This window comes from Amphiprion ocellaris, chromosome 13, assembly GCF_022539595.1.
Source record: "Amphiprion ocellaris isolate individual 3 ecotype Okinawa chromosome 13, ASM2253959v1, whole genome shotgun sequence".
NCBI classification, from domain to species: Eukaryota; Metazoa; Chordata; class Actinopteri; family Pomacentridae; genus Amphiprion; species Amphiprion ocellaris.
The window spans coordinates 7,627,851-7,654,381 of NC_072778.1; the positions used below are offsets into that span (position 1 = coordinate 7,627,851).

General features: G+C 38.4%; 1 protein-coding gene across 1 annotated transcript; it reads left to right on the plus strand.

Annotated features, from left to right (window-relative positions):
- Positions 1 to 748: 748 nt before the first annotated feature.
- On the plus strand, positions 749 to 26,094 carry anxa5a (annexin A5a). The gene is made up of 14 exons (XM_023284815.3): positions 749 to 980; positions 4,565 to 4,711; positions 4,834 to 4,854; positions 7,643 to 7,727; positions 10,438 to 10,532; positions 13,348 to 13,461; positions 16,155 to 16,245; positions 18,331 to 18,410; positions 18,760 to 18,810; positions 20,123 to 20,216; positions 21,797 to 21,892; positions 22,095 to 22,153; positions 23,341 to 23,463; positions 25,665 to 26,094. Exons 3-14 carry the CDS (start codon positions 4,852 to 4,854, stop codon positions 25,722 to 25,724), a joined length of 951 nt encoding a protein of 316 aa, XP_023140583.1. The 5' UTR covers positions 749 to 980; positions 4,565 to 4,711; positions 4,834 to 4,851; the 3' UTR covers positions 25,725 to 26,094.
- Positions 26,095 to 26,531: the final 437 nt, after the last annotated feature.

Below are 26,531 nucleotides of genomic sequence, written 5' to 3' on the forward strand. Positions count from 1 at the left end.
AACACGCCGCTCTGTCACACAGCTGTCGCAGGGCGCACCACTCATGAATGAAAATCTCACAGTGATTCGGTTTGGAAACTGACAACTCAGGGATGATAGTGGAAAGTGACACCCACAGTCAGCAGTTTGCAGGATCACTGACTTGGATTATAAATAACCCAATAGCTGTTTCTTCATGTAAAATTAAGTTTATTTTGAGACTGAAAGTTCCTTCTTGATCTTTGAAAGTTTGCCCAGTTGTTGAAATTGCACATGTAAATTTTAATCATAGTGGACTTTGATGTATACACCAAAGTTAATGTGTCTTTATTTAGCGTGTTAATCCAACAAGTACATTTGTCAAGCATTTTTACATGTCCAAAAAGGTAAATCAGTTTAAAAATATTGCTTACTAAGTGGGATAAACATTTAAATACAATAAAATACAATATTAGTATGTGACATTTGAATAAACATTGTATCACTGCACATTCTAGCACTTTTAGAGCATGATTTTATGTTATGCTTTTTACAATGACCAAACAATCTTCTAAAATATTCCTCTGCAACAATAAATGATAGGAAATGGCTTGGACACTTGTCTCTCTCATCCCTGTGTCTTGCTCTCCCTGCTCACCTGCCTGCACTCAGCTGGTGCTGCAGGTGACTCACTTTGCAATAATCAGCTCACCTCCCCTCAATAATCACCTGCTCACTATTTAAACTCTGCTCAGTCACTCATTCCCCGTTGGACCATAAACTACTGGATACCTGCTTCCCTCCAGAGTCGGATTTCCACAAAGACTCACATCCCTGCATGGACTGTTTCTTCACCTTTTGGACTCTGTTTTCCCCCTTCCTGGATTTCCCCCACCTGGACTCAGTACTCTCCCTGGATTCTTGCCTCGGCCAGCTTGTCCTCTATCCAGCCCCATCCCAGCTTTCATTCTGTTTCTGGACTCCCTGACCCTGCTTCCTTGTCAGTTTTTGTTCCCCTTTTTGTGAGTATTCCCCGTTTGGTTAGTGTGTCTTTTTGTATTCAGATTGGGTTTCCATTGTTCTCGCCTTGTTAAGTTAATCTTTAGATTTCATAGGGTTGGTGATTATTTCTCAGTTAGCCAGTTTGGTTTTGTTCTTCCCCGCTGCTCAGTTTTCCTTCTCGGCATCTGCTTTTGTTCTCGTTAATAAAATAAAACTAGTATTGCCAATTTCCCTCGTGCCTGCCAGTTTCTGTGCCTGCATCTGGGTTCTCAGACTGCCCCTCGTAACAGTCATTCTGCTTTCTAACATTAGAGTAACTCGAATTAGATTGTCTGAGGGATTAAAATTTACTCAAATTATCTCATTATTCAAGCAACAGTAAAATTGCATATGTCCAGACCCGAACTTGCAGGAGGGATTATATATCTCATCTGGCCTGTGTAACCCTCAGGATCACCCCAGGAAGAAATGGAAAGTGTCACTAATGAGTAGTACATCTGGAATTATTTGCTTCACCTGTGACTTTTTCCTCCCCTTCCACAATCTGTATATACTCATTTTCAAAATCTCCTTTGCTACAAAAATAATGACAACCTCTTGTCAGCAAACTACACACTGGAAATGTATGTTTTGCTTAAGATTTGGATCACTCAACATGGCTGGTCTGCTAGTTTTTGTTTTTAAAAAAAAAAAATTAATTAGCCTTTTTAGTGATCACCTCTTTCATGCAAATGTTCCACCAAAACAGTACAATTGTCACTATTAGGCAGGAACACCATTGCTGCATCCTGGGCTCAGCACTGCTAAATGCAATTGTGATTAGTTTAAAAAAAAAATAAAATACACACAACCCTGAATGTTGATGTTGATGAAGCGCAGGCAGGTCATTCTCAAGCACTGACACAGTGCTGTGGAGCAAGGTCCAGTTGTGCGAGGCTATTTTGAGAGAACCATCCACCTAAATATTGTTCCAAAGCAATCACCCCCCGTTGCAACAGCAGAACGTTGCAAAAACTGCTCAGGAACTTGAGACTTGAGGAACACCACAAAGAGCCCAAGGTGTTAACTTTCCATCAAAACTCACCAAATCTCAATCTGATTGAGCATTTTGGGTTATATGATAACAAGCCCACTCCACAGAGGGTGCACCCACAACCTACAGGACCTAAACAATTCAACATGTTGGTGACAGATACCTCAGGACACCCCAGAGGTCGTGTCTCCGTGTCTGGATATGGTCAGGGCTGTTTCCACAGCACAAGGGAATCCTACACAATATTAGTCAGGTGGTTTTAATGTGGGCTGCACAGGGCGTGGTGGTTAGCTAGCACTTTCACCTGGGTTCGCCTCCCTGCCTTCCTGGGATCTTTCTGCATGGAGTTTGCATGTTCTCACTATGCATGTGTGGGTTTTCTCCGGGTACTCTGGCTTCCTTCCACAATCCAAAAACATCCATCAACTATACACCGCTTAATCCTCATTAAGGTTGTGGGGGGACTTAGGGTGAAGGCAGGGGACACTCTGGACAGGTCACCAGTCTATCACAGGACTACACATAGAGTCAAGCAAGCACACTGACATTCACACCTATGGACAATTTAGAGTTACCAGTTAACCTGAGCATGTGTTTGGACTGTGGGAGGAAGCTAGAGTACCCAGAGAAAACCGACGCCAGCACAGGGAGAACATGCTACAGAGAAGGAAGGCCGGGATGCGAACTGGGGATCTTCTAGCTACAAGGAGAAAGTGCTAACCACCAAGCCACTGTACAGCCCATTCAAAGACATGATGAAGTGAACTGGTAACTCTAAATTGTCTGTAGGTTGTCCTTAGGTCTTTATCTGTAGCCCTGTGCAAGACTGGTGACCTGTCCAGGGTGTCTCCTGCCTTCACCCTAAGTCAGCTGGGATAGACTCCAGACCCCGGCGACCCTAATGAGGATTAAGCAGTGAATAGAGGATGGATGGATGGATGGCTTTAATGCTGTACCTGGTAGATCTAAGTGCATATTGTGTTTTGATGAAAAGACAAGACATTTGTCAGGGTGAAGGAATTACACTAATTACCACAGTGTTTCAAATAAAGCTCAATCAAATTCTTGTAGCTTCGATCAGTTTTGAAATATTAAAAATCTACAGCACAGATTAATCCATCCAGTTTGCACAGGTCTGATGCTAGTGACATGAGGATTTCTCAATTACATGAAAAAAAAAAATCCATTTAATCTGATATGCTTCTTTTTAGCTGCTTGTATGCTTGTTTATTTGCGAATCAAGGAAATTGGCTCCGTGTCAGTCACAGTCTGGAAGGCTGTGAAATGAAACGGCGAGCGTCCGTAACTGGATCACCTCTGAGATGGCGTTCACACTCTCATCTTCTCACAAGTGCTCAGTTTAATTAAGGCTCGCAGGGAGGAAGACAGCAATGATGATATGTGAGCTGCACCTTGGCGCTTTGCTCTGCTGATCGCTTCACTCTGATCGGGCATCAAGCATCTCCTGTTTGTGTCCTGCTTGTGTACTGCAGACTAACATGCTACAATCCAGCATGGACATAAAGGAAATCATAGGGAGGGCAAGTGAGGAACTGCACCAAATTAAAATTACATGTTGTATTAAGTTTAATTCCAGAATTATTTATTATTTGAAACGACAGCCTCGCTCAGGCATTGATCCACGACACTGAAGTAATTATGGCCGTATGCTATTAATTGCCTCAAGACATTTGCTTATGCCATTCAAGCTGGAGGGTGGCAAGCAGCAAAGTACTTTTAATAAGGCAATATACCTAAGTACATGTGTGAGGTACCATTTCACCCACTTTATACTATTTCACAGCATTGATAGTTACTTTATAAGTTCAGATGTTTGAGCTTATAATAGATGATGCACTCTTATAACTACCAAGGCATATAAATTCGATAATTTTACCATCACCTCAGCCAACTAAGAGAATAATTAGATAGACTAAAATGACATATAATCACAAATTTTCTGCATAACCTTACATTAGAAGAGGTTAAAAGTGATGCTTTTTGTGTATTTAGCCACAAAGACTTATATTTAAATACCATTTTTAGTGCTGAACTTTTACATATTTACAGTGTGGTGTTGCTGAATACTGCTTCCACCACTGATGAGGCTGAAATATGTTTTGTGGAGCAAGCATTTAAGGAATAAACATTTATTGGAAAACGCATTGACTCATAAACACATTGAATGCTAGTAGATTTTTTTAAAAAAAAAAAATCATAATTGGATGCATATATCCCTGGGAATGTTGCCCTTTGGATTTCTTTTTGTTTATTTATTTAGTGTCTGTACAGTTAATGCTTCCAATACTTTGATCCTGAGTAATAATTTCAGAGAAACTAATCAAAAACTAGTGGAAAATGACTGTTAACCTTTATGCTAACAGGTTTTATTGAGTATAATTGAATATGTAAACAATCATTGCTGGTCAAGATCATAACGTGTAAAAACAGCTCTTTGGACCGTGGAGATACTTGATTATAGAGATGTTTTTAACCTTTGTCGTCATTTGAAGGTCACCTGAAGGCTACCGGATGCATTAGATCATGATCTTCTGTGTGACTGTTTGACAGACAGCAGGTGAAAGGCAACACTGGCTGCGGATGAGGAAGTGCGTCTTGTCAGCTTTCCCTCCTGAGGAGGAGTTTTAAGTGGCAGAAAATAAAGAGCTTCCCTGAGCCACAGATCACTCGTGAAGAGAAGAAGCCGCATACCTGTTGGTAAGACCAGAAACTTGTCAACATTACGCAATTCCTCATCATTAGTACTGCTAGTTGTTAAAAAAGTTTCTGTCATTTACATGTTAATAAGACCTGTTTTAATCTGTTCCATTTTCTTTCAGTTCACATCAGCAAAAGGGATGGTAAGTGTTTTCATTTTTTCAAATTTTCTCTTAAATACCCTCGAAATATGACAACAAGGACTCCTCAATGCTTTCCTTTAAATAGCTGAAATTGAGAGCGGTGTGTTTGAGTCACGGCTCCAGAAGTAACCTGTTTGTTTGTGTAATGAAGCTTCCCTTGACTCTTGAAAGGTCAGTGCTTTTTGAAGCCACTGTCTCTCTGACTCTGCATGATCAGTTTTCAACAAAACACATCACAAATAGCCCCAGTGTCTGATATGCATGGAAACCAACATTTTCCTTTTCCTATAAATTTAATTGAATCCTCATAGCTGATCCTCATTTCACTGAAAGGACTTCCCACGAAGATGCACTCATTAGTAAAACATTAGTACGCCTTGTGCGGTATACTCACATTGGCACGAAAAGAGAAGAGGCAGCTTCATTTGATATCCTTGATTTGATTTTATCCCCTTTGGCTTGTTGAGAGACTTCAGACTGTCTGATGAGGATACGTAGATGGAAAAACTCAGTTTCAGTTGATGGCGGTGGTCTAATGTGTGCCATATTGTATTACCATATGTGCATGGAAACTGCAGGTACCTGTGTCTATTCTATCCCCACTGGATTACAATTTCATCAAAGGGTATTTAGAAGACAATGCTCCCTGATGGCACTTGACTGAAAAGGAAGCTCTGCGGTGTGCTGCATACTTAGTGAAGTTAGTAGAGTGAAATAAGTGAATAAAACTCCATGAGATTGGCAGTGACTTTGACTGAACAACCGCCAAAACCTCATAATTATGATAGAGTCTAGCCAGTAGCCCTACTTAACAATTGATTTGTATCTAAAAAACATCTGTGACATTTAGAGTCAACGACATGATGCCCAATGTAGAAATAATAGAGGAATCATCTACATTAGGAAATTTTCACATCAAAATTAGGTGATTGTAGCGTCTTTATCATGCTAATGTTAGCAAATAATATGATTACCATGTTTACCATCACAATTTAGCATGTCGGCAATGTAGCAAATGCTAATCAGCACTAAAAACACAAAATTGCATTACCAGTATATCAACATGATTCAATCGTGAATATCAATCCATCTATTAGCTGTCGAAACACCTCCTCTTGGACTAATGCTGTTAGCTTTATGGAGTTAGTGAAAACAGTTAACTAGATGTGGATACATTTTAGTGGCCTTTGACTTTCTGGTGGTGCAGATGAAACACCAGGGGTTCTCCCATCAACTGTATATAAAAGACGAATGTAGGACTGAAAAGTGAAGCCAAAACCTGCATTATTTCAAACAGCCAGCAGGGGGTGACTCCTCTGGTTGCAAAAAGAAGTCCAGTTGTGTAGAAATCAATAAGAAAATGAACCTATTTAGCCCTTGATTTGCTGCCTAGGTAAATATTTCCCTAATGAGTCTATAGTTTAAATTCTTCTCCAAGACTACATGGTGTTCATCTTGTAAATTATGGTCAAATTTAGAGGAAAATAGACAATAAAGCAGGGTTTGTTTTAAAGTGTGGCTATTTTGTGATTAACCAGTTCCTATTTTACAGGAAAGGTCTCAAGTTATCAGTTAGCTCCACGTGTCGATGCATCCTTGGGAAACCATGAACATTTATGCTCAAGTTTCACAAAACCCTACCCAAAAGCTGTAAAGATATTTCAGTTTGGACAAGAAGTGGTAGACCAAATAGCCAATGATGCCTCCTTGTAGCCACCAAATTAGCCTGATAAAAATATTTAGGCAGTTTGGCATTTGCTAGCTAACAATAACATCTTTGTTGAAGAGTCATACCTAATGTGGTGATACAAGACAAAAAATTGAACAATAAAAGCTGAGTTTAAAATAGCTAATGACTGATTTTACTACAGAAAAAGGTGTATTGTCATTGAAGAGAGACTGCGGTGTCAAATTCTGCTGATTTCATGCAGGCAGGACCATGACTGTGTCCGTGGCATGGACACTTCAAGGTAACACATGATACAGGAAGAGGCTGTTTTTTCGAGCACTCTGTAACGAAGAAGCTGTTCTGTGTGTGAAAGCAGATGACCAACAAAATAAATGATAAAAAGAAATCCTTGACTGAGAGGTGAAGGAGAAAGTGATTGTTTTTTTTCCACCGGCTGCACAAGGCTGCAGCTAAGGCAGGTGTTTGTTTTATAGCTTTTTCTACAAATGATATTTTCCCTGGAGAACAATCTGAGCACATCCAAGTGAGAAAAAACACATTTGTTAAATTTATCTCAGCACAAAAGCAGCAATCAGATGCGGTTTAGCACGCTTACAGTACTTACAGTGGTGTCCATCATTTTGGATGGACATTATTTAAACCAGTGTGAGTTGTGATGACCTTTGACATCATCCTGTAGTGCAGCTATATCAACCATCATTTGCAGCTTAAAACATTTATTTTCCCTGAAATTAAAGATTTCTGCAGGAATTTCACTTTTAGCAGAGTGGGGGGTTGCTTGAAAAAACATTTGGATCTAAACACTGAGCTGAAATTGCATTTAATTTAAGTGGATCTTGCTCCTAATTTACTTTGAAATTAAGAATCAATTTGCAAATTAAGTGTATTAAGTGCAGAGAGAATGGTGTAATAGTTGCAACAGTTTGTGTTAGTTTCATGTGGCTGTGGTCAAGAAGAACTAACAATCATAATTTAAAATAAACACTGAGTGTATCAACACATATAGACTTGCACATAACCTATTAATAAAAAAAGAAAAATGGAGAAAACAGTGTTTGTTAAAATGTTATTAATATTTATCTGTGTTGTCTTTTCCAGGCATACAGAGGCAGTGTTAGACCTTACGTCAACTTCAACGCCAAACACGATGCTGAAGTTCTACACAAGGCCATGAAAGGAATCGGTCAGTTTCCTCAAGATGAGTGTTTCTCTGCAATTTCTGCTCACGTTTCCTGCTAAAACCACTTGTCGACTATGGCTTATAATACTCCACATTCTCAAGAAGGATATGTCTTGAAAACCTTCATTCTGTGCACACATGCCCGAGTTTTCCAAAACTTCTAGATGGCTTATTTCAATGCATCTTTACATTTCATATAGTGACTCCCCAGCGCCCTCAACAGTCACTTCAGCTGTGATTTTATGTAATCACAAATGACATTTGTGTCTTCTTTATGTGTCATTAGTCTTTGTAAAACACATAATGAGCTTGTTCAATCTGACAATACAACACACTGGTCGACACAGATGCCAGAGAAACTATTTACTTTTTTAAACAACTTGTGCTGTCCTCTGGCACACAGGAATAATTAGATTTTTCCGGTGAATTTATACTAATTAGAGGAGAAAATGAGTATCGCCAAATTCCAAAACTTGAGCTTTACAGGAAAACTTTCCAGTGAGATGTCATTTCCACAAAAACGTCGCAGTAATGAGCACCTACTGCACCACTATCAAACATAGAAGCTGTCATTTCCATAGTGTGAAGGCAGAGTGGACAGTCTGAAATGGTTAGAGTCGGTTTTGTGCATATGCTTAGGGATAATGCCATGATACTGTTAGAGGTATGACTAAACTAAGGAAAGTCACAAATTTAAGTCAAGTAAAAAACAAACACAGCACAAATTTTACTGTAACGCTGATTTCACTGCAGTCATACATTTAAACACACCTTGTCTTCCAGAGACAAACTGATACCAAAGTGCAAGTATGTTTAGAAGGCACCTGAATTACATTTATTCCTCGTAACAGTTTAATCGGTATATCTGGAAAGTTGCATACAATGTTGACAATGAGTTTATCATTGAAATATTGCTGCTAACTTTGTATGATATTCTCTCAAAGCATGTACAGTGTTATTAAACCTTTTAACCCTCCTATTACTGTCAGATTTACTGACATCTTTTATCCTTGGGGTCAATTTGACTTCAGCAATTTAAACCTCCAGGAAATTATTATGATTAAAATTGTTCCCCGGGTCTATGTGTCAGATATTGTATGTCTTTTTGTTGACTACATAAACAGCCCTTTCAATAAAACAACACCCCACCCACTCCCCTTATACATCCAGAACACTTGACTATGGAGAGATTTGCAAATCACAGTAAAATCTCACTGACTGACCTAAAATTGAAGAGAGATATGTTTTTGGGTGTTTTAATGGCTTTATATTATTTCAAAGTACGTATTTTTGTTATCTATAACACTTGGAATGAAGAACAATTTCTGTTATCAAGAATAACATGACATGTATTATGCTCAGGGTCAATTAGACCCCAGGAAAAATGAACACAATTTCAAAAAGTTGAGGGCCCCAAAGTTTTTTGAAGATTATAAAATTACATGTTATAGTGACCCTTAGTATCATCCAAAACAACCAAAACAAAACTGTGTGAAATGCTGATATTTCTTATGTGTTTTCTATAGCTAAAAGCCTGATGTGTACAACGTGTGTACAGGACATTGAAAACATATCATCACATTAATTTTATACTTACCCAGTTATCCCCAATAAATTAGGAAAAGTCATTAAATATGAAGGAAAAAATGATGTCAATCATTTATTTAGAGACATTAAACACTGAATGGCATCAAATTGACCCCAAAGATAATAGGAGGGTTAATGCTATGTTCACATTCTAGCGGTACTGGTGGTTAATGCACAAAAAAGTCCACAGTGATTATTAAGATTCATCTGCAACTACAACATCTAACGTGAATCTTTACCGATTCTTTACTGTTTTGTACGCCCACCATCCACCTCAACCTCCTCCCAGTCACTCCCATGTGAGGATTAATTCATTTAAGGACTCTTCCACCTTTAGGCAGACATTTGTGAAGGAAGAATAATATTTTTATGATATAATCATCTTGTGCTACACAGTATTTGTCTTGGTTGACAGATATTCACCTTAATTTGGATTACCTTTTGACCTTTTCTCAAGAGATGTAATTTTAAAATGTAAATCAATGGCCCCACTGACAATTATAGAATTAAAGGCGTTCTGGATGGTTTAACCGCCTCAATCAGCAGCGTTTCTCGCCTTTATCTCCTGCTTTTACTTCTTGTCAGTTTAGTACTCCCACAGTTAAAAGGAAATATCCACCCAATTTAGTGAGTAACTTAAAGTAAAATTGAGGAGAGAAGTGATGACCTGTGTGCACCTCTTTCTGTGCTCAGAGCTGTCATTGCCGACCAGCAGGGCTTTGTGCCATAATTACCTGAGACTCATTTAACATTTTGATCCCTCAGTGAAAAGACCACAGGCTTTGTCTATCTGAGCTCTTTTCTCTGAGGTGCTTTAGCGATCGATCGTGAGATCATCATCCTCGCAAGTCCTGTATAATCTGCTGCTCTCAGGGGCTGACTCTTTATTTGGGTGAGGAGTATATTGCCAAATGTCACTTATTTTCAATGAGGTTTTGCTAAGCAGGGTAAGATGTTGTATAAACAGAGCCAGACTTTATTAACTATTTGTTGATAGATTTGAAATGAAAAGCAGATTTATTCGGTCTTTATCCATGTTGTAAATGATATGTGCAGGCGTGTTTGTGTAAATCTCACAGGTTGGTTGTCCATAAGCTATTTAAAGATGAATTGACTTTTGGTCCAGGTACGGATGAAGACACAATCCTCATGCTTCTGACGGCACGCAGCAACGATCAACGGCAGCAAATTAAGGCAGCGTACAAGAAGGCATATGGAAAGGTGGGGTGAGCCGCTGGGAATGAAGCAGACAACTAATGACAGTCTCACTAGTGGGTGGACGGTAACAGATCATGATGGAAACTGTTCTCCTCACTCGCTGACATGAACCAGACTGATCCAGCAGCACACATGCCCCAATGACAATCTCAAATACACAGTTTGATCCTAAACGAGAGAAGAATTGTTGTTTTGGCAAACAATCACCATCATACAAGTTCAATATGAGGGCAGAAAAATGTATACACTATCCAAGTTTTTTGTATTTCGTACATATAACATATTTTTATGCACATTTTGAACTATCACATTGGAAAAAGTTAATGGAAATGGCAAAATTCCATAAACTTTTTGCACTCATTTGAGTTTTTTTTTTTTACTTTTTTGAAGGAAGTCAGTGAGCCTCATAGGTGGTAGAAGCTTTTTAAAATAAATTCTGCTACAGCAAACATTTAACTTTCATGACTGATCAGCAGCTTCTGCATTCACTGTATTCTTCTCTAGACAGCATGAAACATGGCCCATAGTAGCTGATATGAAAGAATAATTACAACAATTACAACTTTTACATCTAAAAACAATTTCTCGAGACATTTTTTCTTTTTTTCCTCATAAATGGCCAAAGTTTAGTTTGTTTGTTCTTCTTCAAGGTTCTGTTAGGCATTGGAAAACCAATAGTTTTTGTTTCAAGCCATGTGTAACTATGCACTATAACACTATGAAGCCTAGTTGACTGGCTAAACAGAGAACCTAGTTAGCATGATGGAAACATGGCTGCAGAATATATATATATGCATTTTTAAGGTATTCTTGTAATCTTTCTCCTTGCTAATTTAAAAATATATATACATGTTGAGGTTTTTCTAGCGTTATCCGGTTATCAACAAAAAATAATAGCAGTGGGTAAACTTGTCACATATGAAAGCAGTTATGAGTTTTACGTGTCCTAACTTCACTATCGACAATCAGTTATAGTTGGATGTCTGTCTATCTAGGATTAACTTAAAATAAATCTATGTTTCTGTGTTAGTAATATAAAAAATCATGTCACCTAGTGCAACAGTGCTGCTCACTGATGTGTTTTCAGTAGTTTTTTAAGGTCTGTGGCAAACAGGAATAAGATATACGCTACTGTTCAAATGTAGATATTCCATTAAAAATCAGCCATTTCCAGCTAGAATAGTCATTTACCGCATTGACGATGTGTAGACTGGATTTCTGATTAATTTAATGTTTTCTTCTTTGAAAAAAAAGCTTTTTTTTCAAAAAGAAGGACATTTCTAAGTGACCTCAAACTTTTGAACGGTAGTGTATCAAGCCGTGGCTATGCAAAGTAATTGTTTGTTTTAGTCTTAACACAAGAATATTTGACCGGAAGAATATAACATATACCAAAAAGTAGATCAGTAAATCTGAAATGCAGATCAGGCTACCAGGCTTAACCTGCAACACAAAACCACAAGCCATGATGTACGCATAGTCAAAGGACAAATCCACTGTAAAACAAATTTCAGATTTTTAAAAAAAAAAAACATGAGCAAATGAAAATGCATCTAAAATTTCTCGTAGTATATTTTAGTGCAATGTTGAGTTTTATATTTTATTACCAATTAACACTGCTTTCAACTTATACTCCAACATTTCAGGAGGAAATATTCCTTCTGAAAGCAATACACCTCACATTTAAATACATGTACATACAAGTAGAATTTACTGATTATACTTCTAAGCCTATGTTTTCCTAGTAATGTTTTATATTGTGGGATTATTTAAGTAAAGATATTGACTGCTTTTTCCACCACTTGATGTCTCCGCTACAAGCTTTAATGCCAAAAAATGATCCAAACGTCAAGTTATTCTGTCATTAAGAATCACAGAGAGAGAGCTGACATTTGGTGCCAACATTCAACATTCATTCGAGGAAAAAATCTCCACAGAAGAAGCAGAGAGACCGATTCTCTGCAGCCTCCATGGACCAAAGAACAATGCAGTTAGTTTTATAGGACATGGGCATTTCACGCACTCATGCTCTTACTGTTCAATCACACTGTCGGGTTGTTTGATGACCACCTGTGGATGAAAACAGCAAGTTAATTAGGTGTCTGTGGAGTTTATTGAAACGCATTCTGACAAAGGTAATTGCTACCTTGAGTTTAAATAAATGAAGCAGCTCGAGAGAAAAAAAAGGTACACGAGGAAAATCACAGAGTAGCTCCTGGAATATCACTGAATATTACAACGTTTTATCAAAATGAGCTGGTGAATGAGCCTCTTTGCTTTCACTGCACTTCTGCAGCGTGTTGTAAAATGCTGTCGTTGCCTTAAAGTGCTCATTTGCAAAAAATATCAGAAGGCAAAACTCTTGCGCCTTCTTTTTAAATTGCAAGATGTTACATAGTCCATCTCTTAACCAATCTTTATGGGAAATTAATTTTACTGTCTCTTTAGAGATCTGAAAAATTACACAGAAAAAAATTATTGCTACGTACAAAGAAAGATGAATTATGACATCTTGAAATAACACTTTCATTTTAAAGATCTCCTTGAGCTCATGAGATGATGGGACTTCTCACAATACAAATGCACTAGCTGAGCACAGTAGATTTAAGATTGCTGTGGGGGCTGTATACACAAATATACACTTATATTCAAACAGGAAAGGTATATGCTGTATTTTATCTGTCATTCTGCTGTTCTGATGGATGGTTTGTTTGTATCCACTATAGATTGGAATGCATTTAAAGCCTAGTTAAGTTCTATATAAATACAGTCATTATTGTTTCTGCTCCTCTCACCATTAATCATCGTCTGACCGCAGGACTTAGTCAGTGCACTGAAATCTGAACTCGGTGGCCTTTTTGAGAGTCTGATTGTGGCCTTGATGACCCCGCCTGTCTCATATGATGCTTCTAAGCTGCACAAGGCTCTCAAGGTAACTAAATGACACTTTCTGCAGATGCTGCACTGAATCCCGATTGTAGGTCTTGTATGCAAATGAGCTGAAACCCACCTATGATACTTTATTTTATTATATTGTGGTGTTTTTGTACAACATTACACATGTGAGTGACAAACCTTTCTCATAACAGACATTTCAACTTGTCATAGCTATAAAACCACATGTGAAGACCAATAATGGTGATTAAAGCTCCTTGCTCTTTAGGCGTCGCTAATAAGACAGCACACACAACACCAGGGCCCTCTTATTGGCCTACATGAGTGGGACTCAGCCATTAATAATGCTGAGTGACATGTGGAAATGTCTGCCACCTTACAGACCTATTACATGCTGATTTATGCCATTTAAACGATGTTCAAGTGGTTTATCTACAGTAAAACCTGACACTTTTCCTAGCTAGCCTTTACAACTCAATAGGGCTTGTTATTAAATTCAAAGAAAAGTGAAAGTATGATTAAAGAAGGGATTAAATTGGACAAAGGTCTGTCTGGTTCTTAGCCCTGAGTGGGTTTTCTCCAGGTACTCCGGCTTCCTCCCACAGTCCAAAAATATGCTGAAGTTAATTGGTAACTCTAAATTGTCCATAAGTGTGAAGGCAAGTGTGATTGTTAGTCTGTATATGTAGCCCTGCGACAGACTGGGATCCTGCCCCCTGCCTTTGCCCCAAGTCAGCTGGGATAGACTCCAACTGACATGGTGGGGGCTGGAGTCTATCCCAGCTGTCTTAGGGTGAAGGCAGGGGACATCCTGGACAAGTCACCAGTCTATCACAGGACTACATATAGAGACAAACAATCACACTTGCCTTCACACTTATGGACAATTTAGAGTTACCAATTAACCTCAGCAATTTTTTTGACTGTGGGAGGAAGCCGGAGTACCTGGAGAAAACCCACACATGCACAGGGACAACATGCAAACTCCATGCAGAAAGATCCCGGGAAGGCTTGGATGCAAACCGAGGATCTTGTGGCTGCAAGGCAACAGTGCCAACCACCAATCCACTGTGCAGCCTTGCATCTGAATTCATTCATATTAACATTCTCTTCTGCTTTAGTGGAAGCCTAGCATGACCATTCTTGTTTTATACTGATACATATGAGAATGCCTTTAAGGAAATGTTTTATTGTCATTAGCAGATCATTTTAGTGCACTGAGGGTTGTCAGTGCAGATCAGACCTTGCTGTAGTCTGTCAAAGGCCTACTCTTTAACTCTTATGAATTAGTTTTGATCCAGATATGGGCCTACGTATGTGGAAATATTTGCCTGTTACTGTTGCACACGTGTGTGCACACCTTGGCAGCTCTGAAAGCTAAGAGCCCCACTCATTACAAATTTTAATTTAATCCTTAGATGTAAGTCTCTTAGGTGTTCTGTCTGTCTGCTGGATATTTAAGTCACGGTTGCTTGCTGCTTTAGCTACCACAACATCATGAAGTGATCATATAGCTGGCAGTGAGTCTGACAGCTTGCTGCAGACCTCTTCTGTGCCCCATTATTTCCTTAGCGTTCAACAGCTCCCATTAGCTTTCAACTGCATGCCCATGACAAAGACGTGTTGAAAACTGAGGGCAAAGGCAAAGACACAAAACAATTAATTTGATGCACAAAAGATTCATTGTGCTGTTTTGTCACAGACTTCTGCATAAAGCTGCTCGGTCTTGTCATGGCTGTTTTTTTGTTGCCACAGTTAGTGTCAAAATTGCCACTGTGCCTGCTGAGGGTCGGATTTACATTCGATTCTTCGTGTCGTATTTGCTATAAAAAGAAATAAACAGCCTGCTGGAACATGCATGTAGTTCAAGTGTTTGATAGTGTACATGTTCTGCATAAGGTGATGTTATTTTTGTAATTGGTCGACCGTTTGACTCTGTATCTGCTTCAAATCAATTTAAGGCCAGACGCTGCAGCTGGTTTGTCATTAGAGCTACTCTGGAGATACAACCACGTACTATTGTTTTTGAATAGTTGGCATTAATGGCACTGCTTTTCCTCGTGTATTGTATCATCTAAACACCCGAGAGATAGTAATGGAGCAGCATTGTGTTATTGATTTTCTCCATGTCTGTATGAAAAACCCTTCAGATCAAATGTGATGTATTGCTTAACAGGCAATTTACTTCCGCTCCTTTTTGGTCATGCTGAGAGCTCACAAGGTTTGAAACAACTTGCCTGAGGAAAATACGTTCACCAAACTCTTAGATGTTCTTTTAACTTTGTTTCTTTCATTATTCTTTAAACACATTTACATTTGAATCACTAGTCCAAATGAAATCCTCACTCAAAGTGAAGGCAAAGCATTTAAGATGTGGCCTCAACCTTTCCATCACACCGACTCAGCCAATAGTTTGGTATGTCAGGTGGTTTTGTCTGAGGTTAATTGCAGCAAAGACAAGAAAACCTCAAAGATAATTTTCTTTCATACTGAACCCGTTCATTCTCTAACTGCACGCCTCTTGACTGTGCTGTGCTCACAAATTATACTTCTTAGTTCATTCAACTATTTCTACTATTTTCTTTAAGCATTTTTTAAGCTTTTGTTTTCTTTAATCACCAACACTGCTCTTTAAAAAAGGGCAAAATAATAAAAGATGACATTACTTTGAGAACAAAGGTCCATGCTGTCTCACTTTGAGCTCATCCATATATTGTGTTTGGATCCCAGGGCGCTGGAACTGATGATGAAGTGCTGATTGAGATCCTGGCGTCCAGGACTGGCGAGCAGATTAAAGACATCATTAAAGTGTACAAGAAAGGTGACGTACTCAGCTGACAAAGACACAGACAAGTAGACATGGATGCTGTGAACATAAAAATATAATACCATCGCCTGAAACATAATCAAACAAACAATTGCTTTGAATTACCCTGACAGGGGTATCTCTGATCTGATGCTGTTACAAATCACTTTTAAGAAATGAAACCTTTGATTTGATGCTCCTGTGGTGAAGATTTGGATAGGTTGTGTCTGTGCAGTGTTTTTATAGATTATGTTTATGATTTGGTTGATAAAATAGTGAGAATAAATTTACTTGTGGATTAGCTTGTAGCTTGATTTGATTTAAAACTATCTCATCTTTTCTTACACTTAAGGCATTTTGGCTATTTGTAGACCTTATAAGAAATCTACCCTCTGTGTAAAACTCAAGCTAATAAACAATAGTACAAATGAAGCTTTCTAGTTTTGGTCATAGTATTTGTCTTTCCACCGAGACAAATACCATGTGACACAATATGCTAATTTTGTGAAAATATTGAAATACCTCTTCAGTCATTGATTTAATCCCTGAAAACTCCTTTCTGTGTGTCAATGTTAAATATTTATATATAAGATAAATGCATGAGATGGTTTAGATGTAACTTTTGTTCTGACTCTTTGATCTGCCTTTTTCTCCACTGATAAATGGTTTAAATTTTAGCTCTAAACTGTCCATTTTCCCCTTCAGGAGCAGACACGATGTATTTTTTCAATCTAAAATATATTATATAGATTTCATAGACATCCAGCACATTGTTAGCTTTTTGGATCGAGGTTTGGCTGCACAGCATGAGTGTGTAATGACCAACCCACCAGTGGGCCACTCCTTATTATAAAGTTAATTCTAAGCATCATTGGTTCTGGTGGGCACTGCCTGTGTAACAGCAACATCACAGGTTTGAGTGTATGGCATCCCCCTCGCTCTGTCTTTCTCCCCTCATTTCCTGTCAACTGTCTACTATCTGCTATCAAATAAGAGCGCTAAAAGTAGCAGAACCATGATGTTCTGGGTGATATCGAACCAAAAAAAAAAAGGTATTAAATAAGGGAGTTGTCATCACTGTTGCCCCCTAATATTCTCTAATGAATTTTATTTTAGACCTTAACTTGTGATAATGCTGGATATGGTGGTATTGGCAGTAAAATGCAGAAAATCTAGTTCAACTAAAAGATGATGATGGCTTTATAATCACATACCATAGTCCTTCCATTTCTGAATGGTAAATCTAAGTATGCTCCAAGGGATATTCAGTGACTTCGAATTTTTCTTGTATCCATTACCTCACTTGTGCTTTTCAGTAACCACTTTATGAAATTATTTTGAGTGTTCTTTTGTCTTTATGGTATAGTTGTAAACAGGAGTACTGATTCACCAGTGACTGGACCTTCCAGATACAGGTGTCTTTATACTATTTGAGACACATTCACTCAAGTGATCTCCATTTCACTAATTGTGTGACTTCGAGCACCAATTGGTTGCGCCTATATTGAATTACATGAGTTGTTTTAGGTGTTAAACGAATATCCAAAGACTTATTTGATGTTCTGTTATTATTAATACTGGTCAAAATGCCATATTGTATCTACCATTAGTCATTGGTGAAAAGCAATAAAAAGGTAAACTTCCAAGGGGGGTACATGCTTTTTGTAGGCACTGTACAACATCTATTTCGTGCTTCATAGAGATTTCTAATATGTATTATTTAGGACTTATTTCCCAAGTGCACAGTATCTGTTTACAGCATGGTTCTGCACCCTTTGGTCTTCATTACAACATGTTCTGTCATAAGAGTAATAGATGCGCCACACCTTTCCTAACACATATCACAATGTCACTAGCATGGCTGCTGCAGACTGCAACAAACAGTAATAGCATGTGACAACAATGACTCAAGGCAAAGAGGCCAGTTTATGTGATCTGGACAAAGGAGAAGGCCACAGCATCCATTAGCTGAATAATCAAATCTCTCCTGTCGGAGGTCCTCCAGCAGAACAGAGGACAGCCCACTGGGGTTGATTGCAACCATTAGAGACTGTTGTGAGTGTAAGAAATCTTCTGCTCCTCTTCTCTTCTTTCCTCCAGAGTTCGGTGGCAAGCTGGAGAAAGATATCTGCGGTGACACCTCAGGGCATTATCAGAAACTGCTGGTGATCCTGCTGCAGGTAGAGATGGATGCTGCTGGAAAGACTTGTGTTTCCTTTCCTGATAATGAGAGAAGCCTCTGGTGATGCCATTACAAAGTCATGAGAGGTTTAGGTGTGAGTTGGAGAAGGGGAGGGTGATGATGACACATTACTCTACAGCTAGTTGCTTGGCTGTGTTTTGGTTTACAGACGGAAATGTAATCTTCGTGGTTCTGGGACTTTCAGCGGATAATATATTCTTTAGGGGTTACCCTGGGTTGAGAGAGACTCTGAGCTCACAGTGTTTCCATCCACACTGACCTACTTTTGCTTTCTGTTTGTCAACCTGTCTGTCTTCCCACCATTCTGCCTTTGTCCGGTTGTGAAGGGGAACAGGGAGGAGGGAGTAGATGAAGAAAAGACTGAGAAAGATGCTAAGGTAAGAAGCAACAACACGTTACTTGGCAAGATCTAGATTCTTGCTTCAATCAATTTTTTAAAGTTTTCATCAAATTTCTTTAAATAATCTAACAGGTCACTTAGAGTCACAATTAATTCCTTTTTTTATCAGCCATTTCTGCTCACGATAACTGCCATGTTGCAAAGAAGACGTTACTCAAACCTGGTTAGCAGCTTAGAATGTCACTATGAGACTTTTCTCAAAAACTTAAGATGACACAACTTTTTTATGTCCATTGCAAATGTTTTTAAAGTTGTCACAAGACAACTGGGCTATGATAAAATTTTGTGAAGGATTGTGGTCAAGGTAAATAAAACGCTGACTTTTTCTGAGCTGGGAGCATTTTCAAGCCAACTAGCGTTAACTCAAACAGCTTACTGCACTTTGCCCAATTCCACAGTGAGCTGGTGAACTGCTACTTCCACACTTTAATATTTGTGCAAGATAAAAATGTGTTTTGTGGTTTTGGAAGCAAACTGTGTCTTTGGTGCTTTCTGTGATATTTTATAGTTGATATTCTGCCACATTAGCGGAAATTAGGGGCTGTAGTGAATGCATTATCATCTAATATGGATGTGATTGCAGAGAATTCTGAGCTGGTGACAATAAAAATCATTTAACTTGTAAGTACGGACACCTCTAGACACAATTTAATCTACTGGACTTTTATCTGAATTTCATCTTCTTTCAAATGTCAATATGTTGGGGATTGATCATATTTGTGAGTCTGCTCTCCAAAGTGCAGAGAAACAAAAGGTCAAGTAAACCCTGAGCGAGTCAATAGAATAAATTCATCACAAGATATTATCCTTAGGGGACAGAACATCTAGTTTAATAAGCACTCCTCAGTAATTATATTGAGCTGTGAATTGGGATCCAGCACAGCATAAGTACTCTTCTATGTGTTTCACTGCATAGCATATTATCATGACCCTTTTTTCCAGACTTTACTGCAGTGTTAAACCCCTCAGTGACTGAATTAGCAGAAATAAACAATGTTTAAATCATAAAAACAAATCATTAATTAATTACATAAACATATTAGTATTTTCTTGTTTGATCAGCCGTTAGGTATTTGAGCAGGGGATGAAAAAATTATCCAACAGGTGCAGAGTAAAGGACCTAAAGTCTGTGATTTCCTTGATGAAACTGAAAAACAGCACTTTTCTGAGCAGTTTGGCATAGTACACAGCAGCACATCAGTGTTATCACTGCTGCTGCAACAATTCACGTCAGCACAAGGCTGCTGTGCGTATCAGTGAGGATGTAATTGCGTGTTCTGCCGTCACAGGACTTGTATGCTGCCGGTGAGGGCAAGTTTGGCACAGACGAGGAAAAATTCATCACAATTCTTGGCAACAGGAGCGCAGAGCATCTCAGAAAAGGTGAGTTTTTAAGAGTTTGCGTGTGACAGTGCCTTTCAGTGTTTTGATGCGCTAACAATAGTGTTAATTAACTGTAATGGTAAAACCGAACATGTGAAAATTGAAGATAACGTGTCGACAAGACTACAAAATGTGTTCGGTAATCGTAAACAGCACAAAACACAGAGACACGGGATGAGAGCACCGAGGGCACTAGAGTTTAGAAAGGTGTGATAAACAACTAAAATTGCTTCCTGCAAAGAGAGGTCATAGGGGAAGGTGGCGAAACTTGTTCAAGCTTGTGAGACTGTCAGCTGGCCGACTGCACACACACCTCACTAAAAATTGAAATGGATTGACTAAAACTGCAGAAAGCCAGGCATGTCAGCCAACAAGATCCCCAAAATATACAAGAAACTGACTGGCCATTAGATTAGCTGCAGGGATTTCTGCCTCAGCCACAAAATATGTCATTAGCCAGTGTCTTCTAAAATTTAGTCACTGCTTATAAAATAACCAGATATGAGATCATAAAAGTATGTGGTCTGCTACTTTCATGATTTAAAATTTTATTTCTATAGTGCAGCAAAGTGTTCTACAGGGGGAAGTTAAATTGAATAATATGAACAGTGAAGTAAAGGCTGTAAGATAGAACTGAAAAATTAAACTCTGGGTTAATCTAACAAAAGAAAAATATTGCCATCATAGTTAAATGGAGCCAGTCTAAAATGAGCTGAAATTTCAAATGTGATTTCTGTTATTATGAGTCAGGCTTTGCTGACCCAAGCATCCCCTCAGACCTCACAGATATTCGGCTACTAATTTTCCCCCATAAATGCAATACATCATTTGTCAGAAAGCTGTTTTTTCCTAAGACTGTCATTCATTTTTCTAGTGAGGCCAGTCTGTTTTGCATTTGCTCCAAGAGTCAGTCTTTGAGAGACGTGGCCATGAAGTGGATCAGTAACATGGCGGTGACCTCAGTTTTCTCAGGTGTCCTGTCTCTGGATCTTATTTCAGTAGAGCTTGTTTACAATATATTGGAATGGCACGTTTTAGGCACGAACAGGCCACTGAGAGAACTCCTCAGACACAAGCTTTTGTTTGTCCATATGATAACTGGTTGATATTTTTGCTCCTAAGGGCCTCTTCCCCCCCGCCCCCCCCCCCCCCCCCCCCCCCTTAGTAACACAATCACTGCCTATTGTTGGTTTCAAGCTCCAAACTTATGCCATCTAATGAAAATATACTTGATTTGTTGTGTATTATTTCATATACTTCTACCAATTATATTTGATATGTTTGGAATTTTTGCGACCATGATTCATTTTCTTGCTCTTATATTTTCAAGCTAAGCCTAATAAAGTTTACTCTAGATCAATAAGTACAAAATACAATGCAATAAACCCCAACACAGTCAACCCACGATCTAAGATTGTACACAAAGAGATAGACTAAGTGCTAAAACAGACACAATGAGTTACCCTGAAGTGAAAACACACTCATGATGAGAATGACTCGACCTTTCTCATGCTGAATAGGCTTTATTTCACTTCTACGACAACATCTAAGTGTCACTCGGCTCGTTTTTTTCTCCGTAGTATTTGATGCCTACAAGAAGCTCTCTGGCTCTGATATAGAGGACAGCATTGAAGGCGAGACCACTGGGAATTTGGAGAACTTGCTGGTAGCTGTTGGTAAGACCCTCGATTAATCAGAGTGATACTTTAGCAGACTGTGACAACAAATCTTGCTCCCTCTGGGTTTGTCTTTTTGGTCATACATTTTCGAATATACTGCAGCAGAAGATAATACTTGGTAGGAAAAATCAATGTCAGCTTAACGTGACAACAGTTCAGTCTTATGCAGAACCCTGGTATGTTTTATTTTGCTCTTCAGTGAAGTGTGCCAGGAGTGTCCCACAGTTTTTTGCCGAGGGTCTATATAAATCTATGAGGGTAAGTGCCAGTGTCCCACCACTTATATCACAGAGCATAGTCATTATTTAGCATTCAAATAAAGTGCTTAAACTACAAAGGAAATAAAATATGGTGGTATAGTGCACTTAGCATAAGATGTGGAAAGAGGAGGTAACAGCTAGCAGAATTAAACACGATCTTCTTGTCAGTGTTGTTTTAACCCTCCAACCCCCGGAACCAATGTATCTTGACTCTCAAAAATTGCCAAATTTCACCATTTCTGAGTCAGAAACTACGAAAACAGAAAGAATCGTTGGAACAATCCTCAAACTACTCATCTGTGATGTGCACTTTTGTTTCATGTCCAGTATTAGTAACACCTAATTTCAAACTATTCCTTTAAATGCAGATTAAGTGTTCACTGTGATTGACCACTGTACAAGCAGCAAGTCAAGCAAGTTTCACAGTGACTTGACTTTTGTATCATACAAACATTTCTGGAATGTTTGTAAGATACAAAAACACTGGCATAGTCCTTTAACCCTTACATGCATAACTGGATCAGAAATGTCCCGGTGAGGCGGTTTTCTTCCAATATCTTTGTAATGAGATTTTATCATTTCATATTCCAGATATTCCTCAAAAACATGTTACTGATATCATTTGATTTAAATTTTTAAGCTAACTTTTATACTTTTAAAGAAGTTACAATATTTGTAGTACTACTCAAAGCTCTTTGTCACTGATAATATCACACAAGAGGTGATGCAGTGCTCAAACTTGGGGGAATAGCTAGAGGAAAAGAGTGGAAAAATGTCAACAAAATGGATGTTGACATTCTTCTATTGCTGTTCTGTGTAATATTCTTCTTTTTCAATAATCAAAATGTTAAAAAATATGTTAGAATGTGAAAAATAAACATATTTCAAACATGAAATCATTCTTGTGTGGACAAAAATACAATACAAACAATAATACAGATGATGATTATTCTTAACTGAAATGACAGAAATGGCATAAAAACACACTGATTCTTATACGGGTCATTTTTGACCCACTTATGGAAGAGTGTAGGGTCCAATCACTCGTGCATCTAAGGGTTAATAAGTAGATTTGCAGTCCAGTAGGGAGATAAAAGGCCACACATAAATGGGTTTGTTGAAGGCAGCGGGATTGTGTTTCGTACAGTATTAAGCCCAGCTGTTGACTCTGTCTTTTATAATCAGCGAGCTGGTACTGATGACGACACCCTGATGAGGATAATGGTGTCCAGGTCTGAGGTGGACATGTTGGACATCAGAGCCAGCTTCAAAAAGATGTACGGAGTATCTCTCTATAGCACCATCCAGGTAACACAAAGCTCCTCAGTGTTTTGTTTATTTCACTTTGATAAGTGCTGAACAGTCCAATCCTTTGAGGTTTAAAAATGTAATTTTCTGCAGACGATTCCCCCTGATGTTCTGCTAAATATCCCATGTATCCCTCTGCGTGACTTTAAAATGCCAGCTGCGTGTACTATGTTTATCCTGCTTATACGCTACTCATGTCTGTGCAGTGATGGAGAGGGGATTAGTGATTTACTTTAAATGTCTTGTTCAGTGCCATGAGACTGCTTCCCTGCTTTTCACGCAAGCCGAAGTGAATTAATCTATTCTCCCGAGCCCAGATGTTCCTACAGTGTAGAGTTATTGCCATCCTCCTGCAGAACTCCCAAATGGCTAATACTGAATAGATAAATGACACATTATGGAACAACCTTTCAATAAATGTGGGAAAATGTATGATAACCAATACTATTTTTCAGTTTTACCAGAGTTTGTTTTTACTTGATGATTGCAGTTATTACTTAAATGTCCCCCCTTTTCAAAAGAATTCACATTTTATGTTTTTCATTTACATTTCACAGAACTTTTTATGAATAGACCATTCCAACAGCTTATATTTTGACTTGTCAATCACAAATGTAATTAATGACATTACTTATGACTGCGTTGCATATCTGCATATCGACAGTGCTGGAATTGTACACGATTCACTGTCTTCCAAATGAATTAGAGCTCCAGTTACACCTGTGCTTTTCTCGCAATGATAATGGCATGTTCATGTCACACAGGAGTTGCCATAATTATTGACATCTGACTTGTAAATAGTGTTATCGTCAACATTTCAGTCGTAATTATCTCTCAGAGACTTGTTTTTCTAAGACTCGAGCGTCTTTAAAACAATCACAGATGTCTCACATCAGCCCAAGTCAGTCGTTCTAGCTAGTTAATCCTAAATTTACTGGATGGGATGCTAGTTTGTCAATGAGCAGACTTTTTCATCTTTCAAACATCCAGCAGGCATATGATGAGATGAACACGCCATTGCAAGCCAGAAACTTGTGACTTTTCTCAGTTTTGGTTTTAAATCAAAATGTCTGCTGTTAAAATGATTTACTGTTCTCACCAATTCCTGCCTCCACACCTTTCTGCCAGTGTTGCTAATGTTACCACAGACACCAGAAACTCTAAAACTCCAGTATGCTGCTTGAATGTGAACAGTACATATTTATTAATAGTTAAAAGTACATGACAAAATCTGGCTGTAAGAGAGAAAATCCTTTTTGGTCACCAGCCTTTGCTATAGTTAAACATGTGAACATGATTTTCAGAGTTTAGAAAATTATGAATTCAGCTAATGAAAAGAATTTATCTACAATGGCCATTAATTTTGATATTCCTGTCTATACGCTTTGCAGAGATAAATGATTTAAAAAATATTATATTCCCAATAACACCTGGTAGTTTCTGTCAATTCAGATAATTTGGCTCTTTGTTCAGGTTTTGTAGACTTCTTTTAGATGAGTGCAATTTAATGTGTGAGGCTCACTGCATTTTTAAAAAGCTGAACATTTAACATTTCTTATTGGAACCTGCACCTCATACAAAGGAGCTAATAATCCACAGATTTAACTATCTGCTTCAATGAAAGATTTCATATTGTCTGGATGAAAGTTTCCACTGTGGTCTGCTGAAATTTGCATCTCTGTTATATTGGGAGAAATCTGCAATGTGTTTATTTACAGCAGCCGTTGAAATTTACTTTCCTTTCTGCCGTTTACATACAATTTTAACTTACATAAGCTAAATGTTAGCAGCATTTGGTGAGCTTGCTAAGAGACACTGCAGACGTGATTGACTGAAGCACCAGGATGTCGAGATTCACGATGAGCACTGTTATATTACATTACTTTGGTACTTTGACATTTTTGCCACAAGGGAGTAGTATAAGACTCATTGTTTTTGCTCAAAGATGCTTCGACATGTGTTGAGGAGGGGCAGGAGATCGAGCCAGGTGAGCTGCAGCCTCCCACATGTTATGTAAAGTGTCTTCATGACATGCAGGTGTCATTGAAAAGAAAAAAAAACCTCCATTCAAACATGAATTCAGCGGAAATGCATGAGTAATTTTGTGTATAATCAGTCAAAGTGGTCATGCACACAGTGAATCTACAGGTTTGACTTTGTTTATATGAATGAGACGGATTACGTGTGCTTTGTTTTTGCAGGAGGACACAACTGGAGACTACCAGAAGGCTTTACTCTACCTCTGTGGTGGGAATGATTAATGCTGCGTTATGATGTGTTCAGCAGCACTGAGTGATGAGTCACTGTGGTGCCACAAGATGAAGCTATACACATGGGATGAGGATATTGATCCAGAGTTGTACTCCTTCTTTCTGACTTTGGCGTGCTGTTGATAAGATTAGTATGAATTACCCGCCTGTCTTTCTGACTTCTGACAGTATCTGCAACATAAATATCAGTAACAGTGTGCTCACTTAGAAGTTATTATGTTTTTGTTTAATGCCAGACATAAATTAAGCACCAAACAGCTTGAATACAGTATTTAGTGAAGATGTGGTTTAGATGTTAATATAGAGAACAATGTGATCTGTGTCTGAAATAATGAAATAAAAACATATTCAAAACCTTTCACACATTGCTAGCTGTTGTTTACCTTATTTGTGAACAGTGCTCACAGCATGTGTTAAGTGTGACTTAGAAAATACAATACTGCTGCTAAATTATTAAAGATCTTATGTCGACAAGCCTGCTGCTCTCATTAATTACAAATGAGATGCTGATCTAGCCTTGAATTGAAATGCGGCTGTCAGGGATCAATAAGTAATGGGACGCTATTAGACATTTGTTGACTCATATAAAGACATTTATTGCCTCCAGGTCTTTCTGCATGAAGGGGCCAGATGTCAAACAAATTGGGTCCTTATGTCAGTAGATGAGAAATGGCTCCAGACTCTGCAGGAGCTGGACCACAGGAGGGCAGCAAAGTTTCAAGTGAACACACTGTCGCTGCACTGGACCACTGAGACTGCAGAGAAACACCATTATTGTCAAATTTGCAGTTTCAAAAA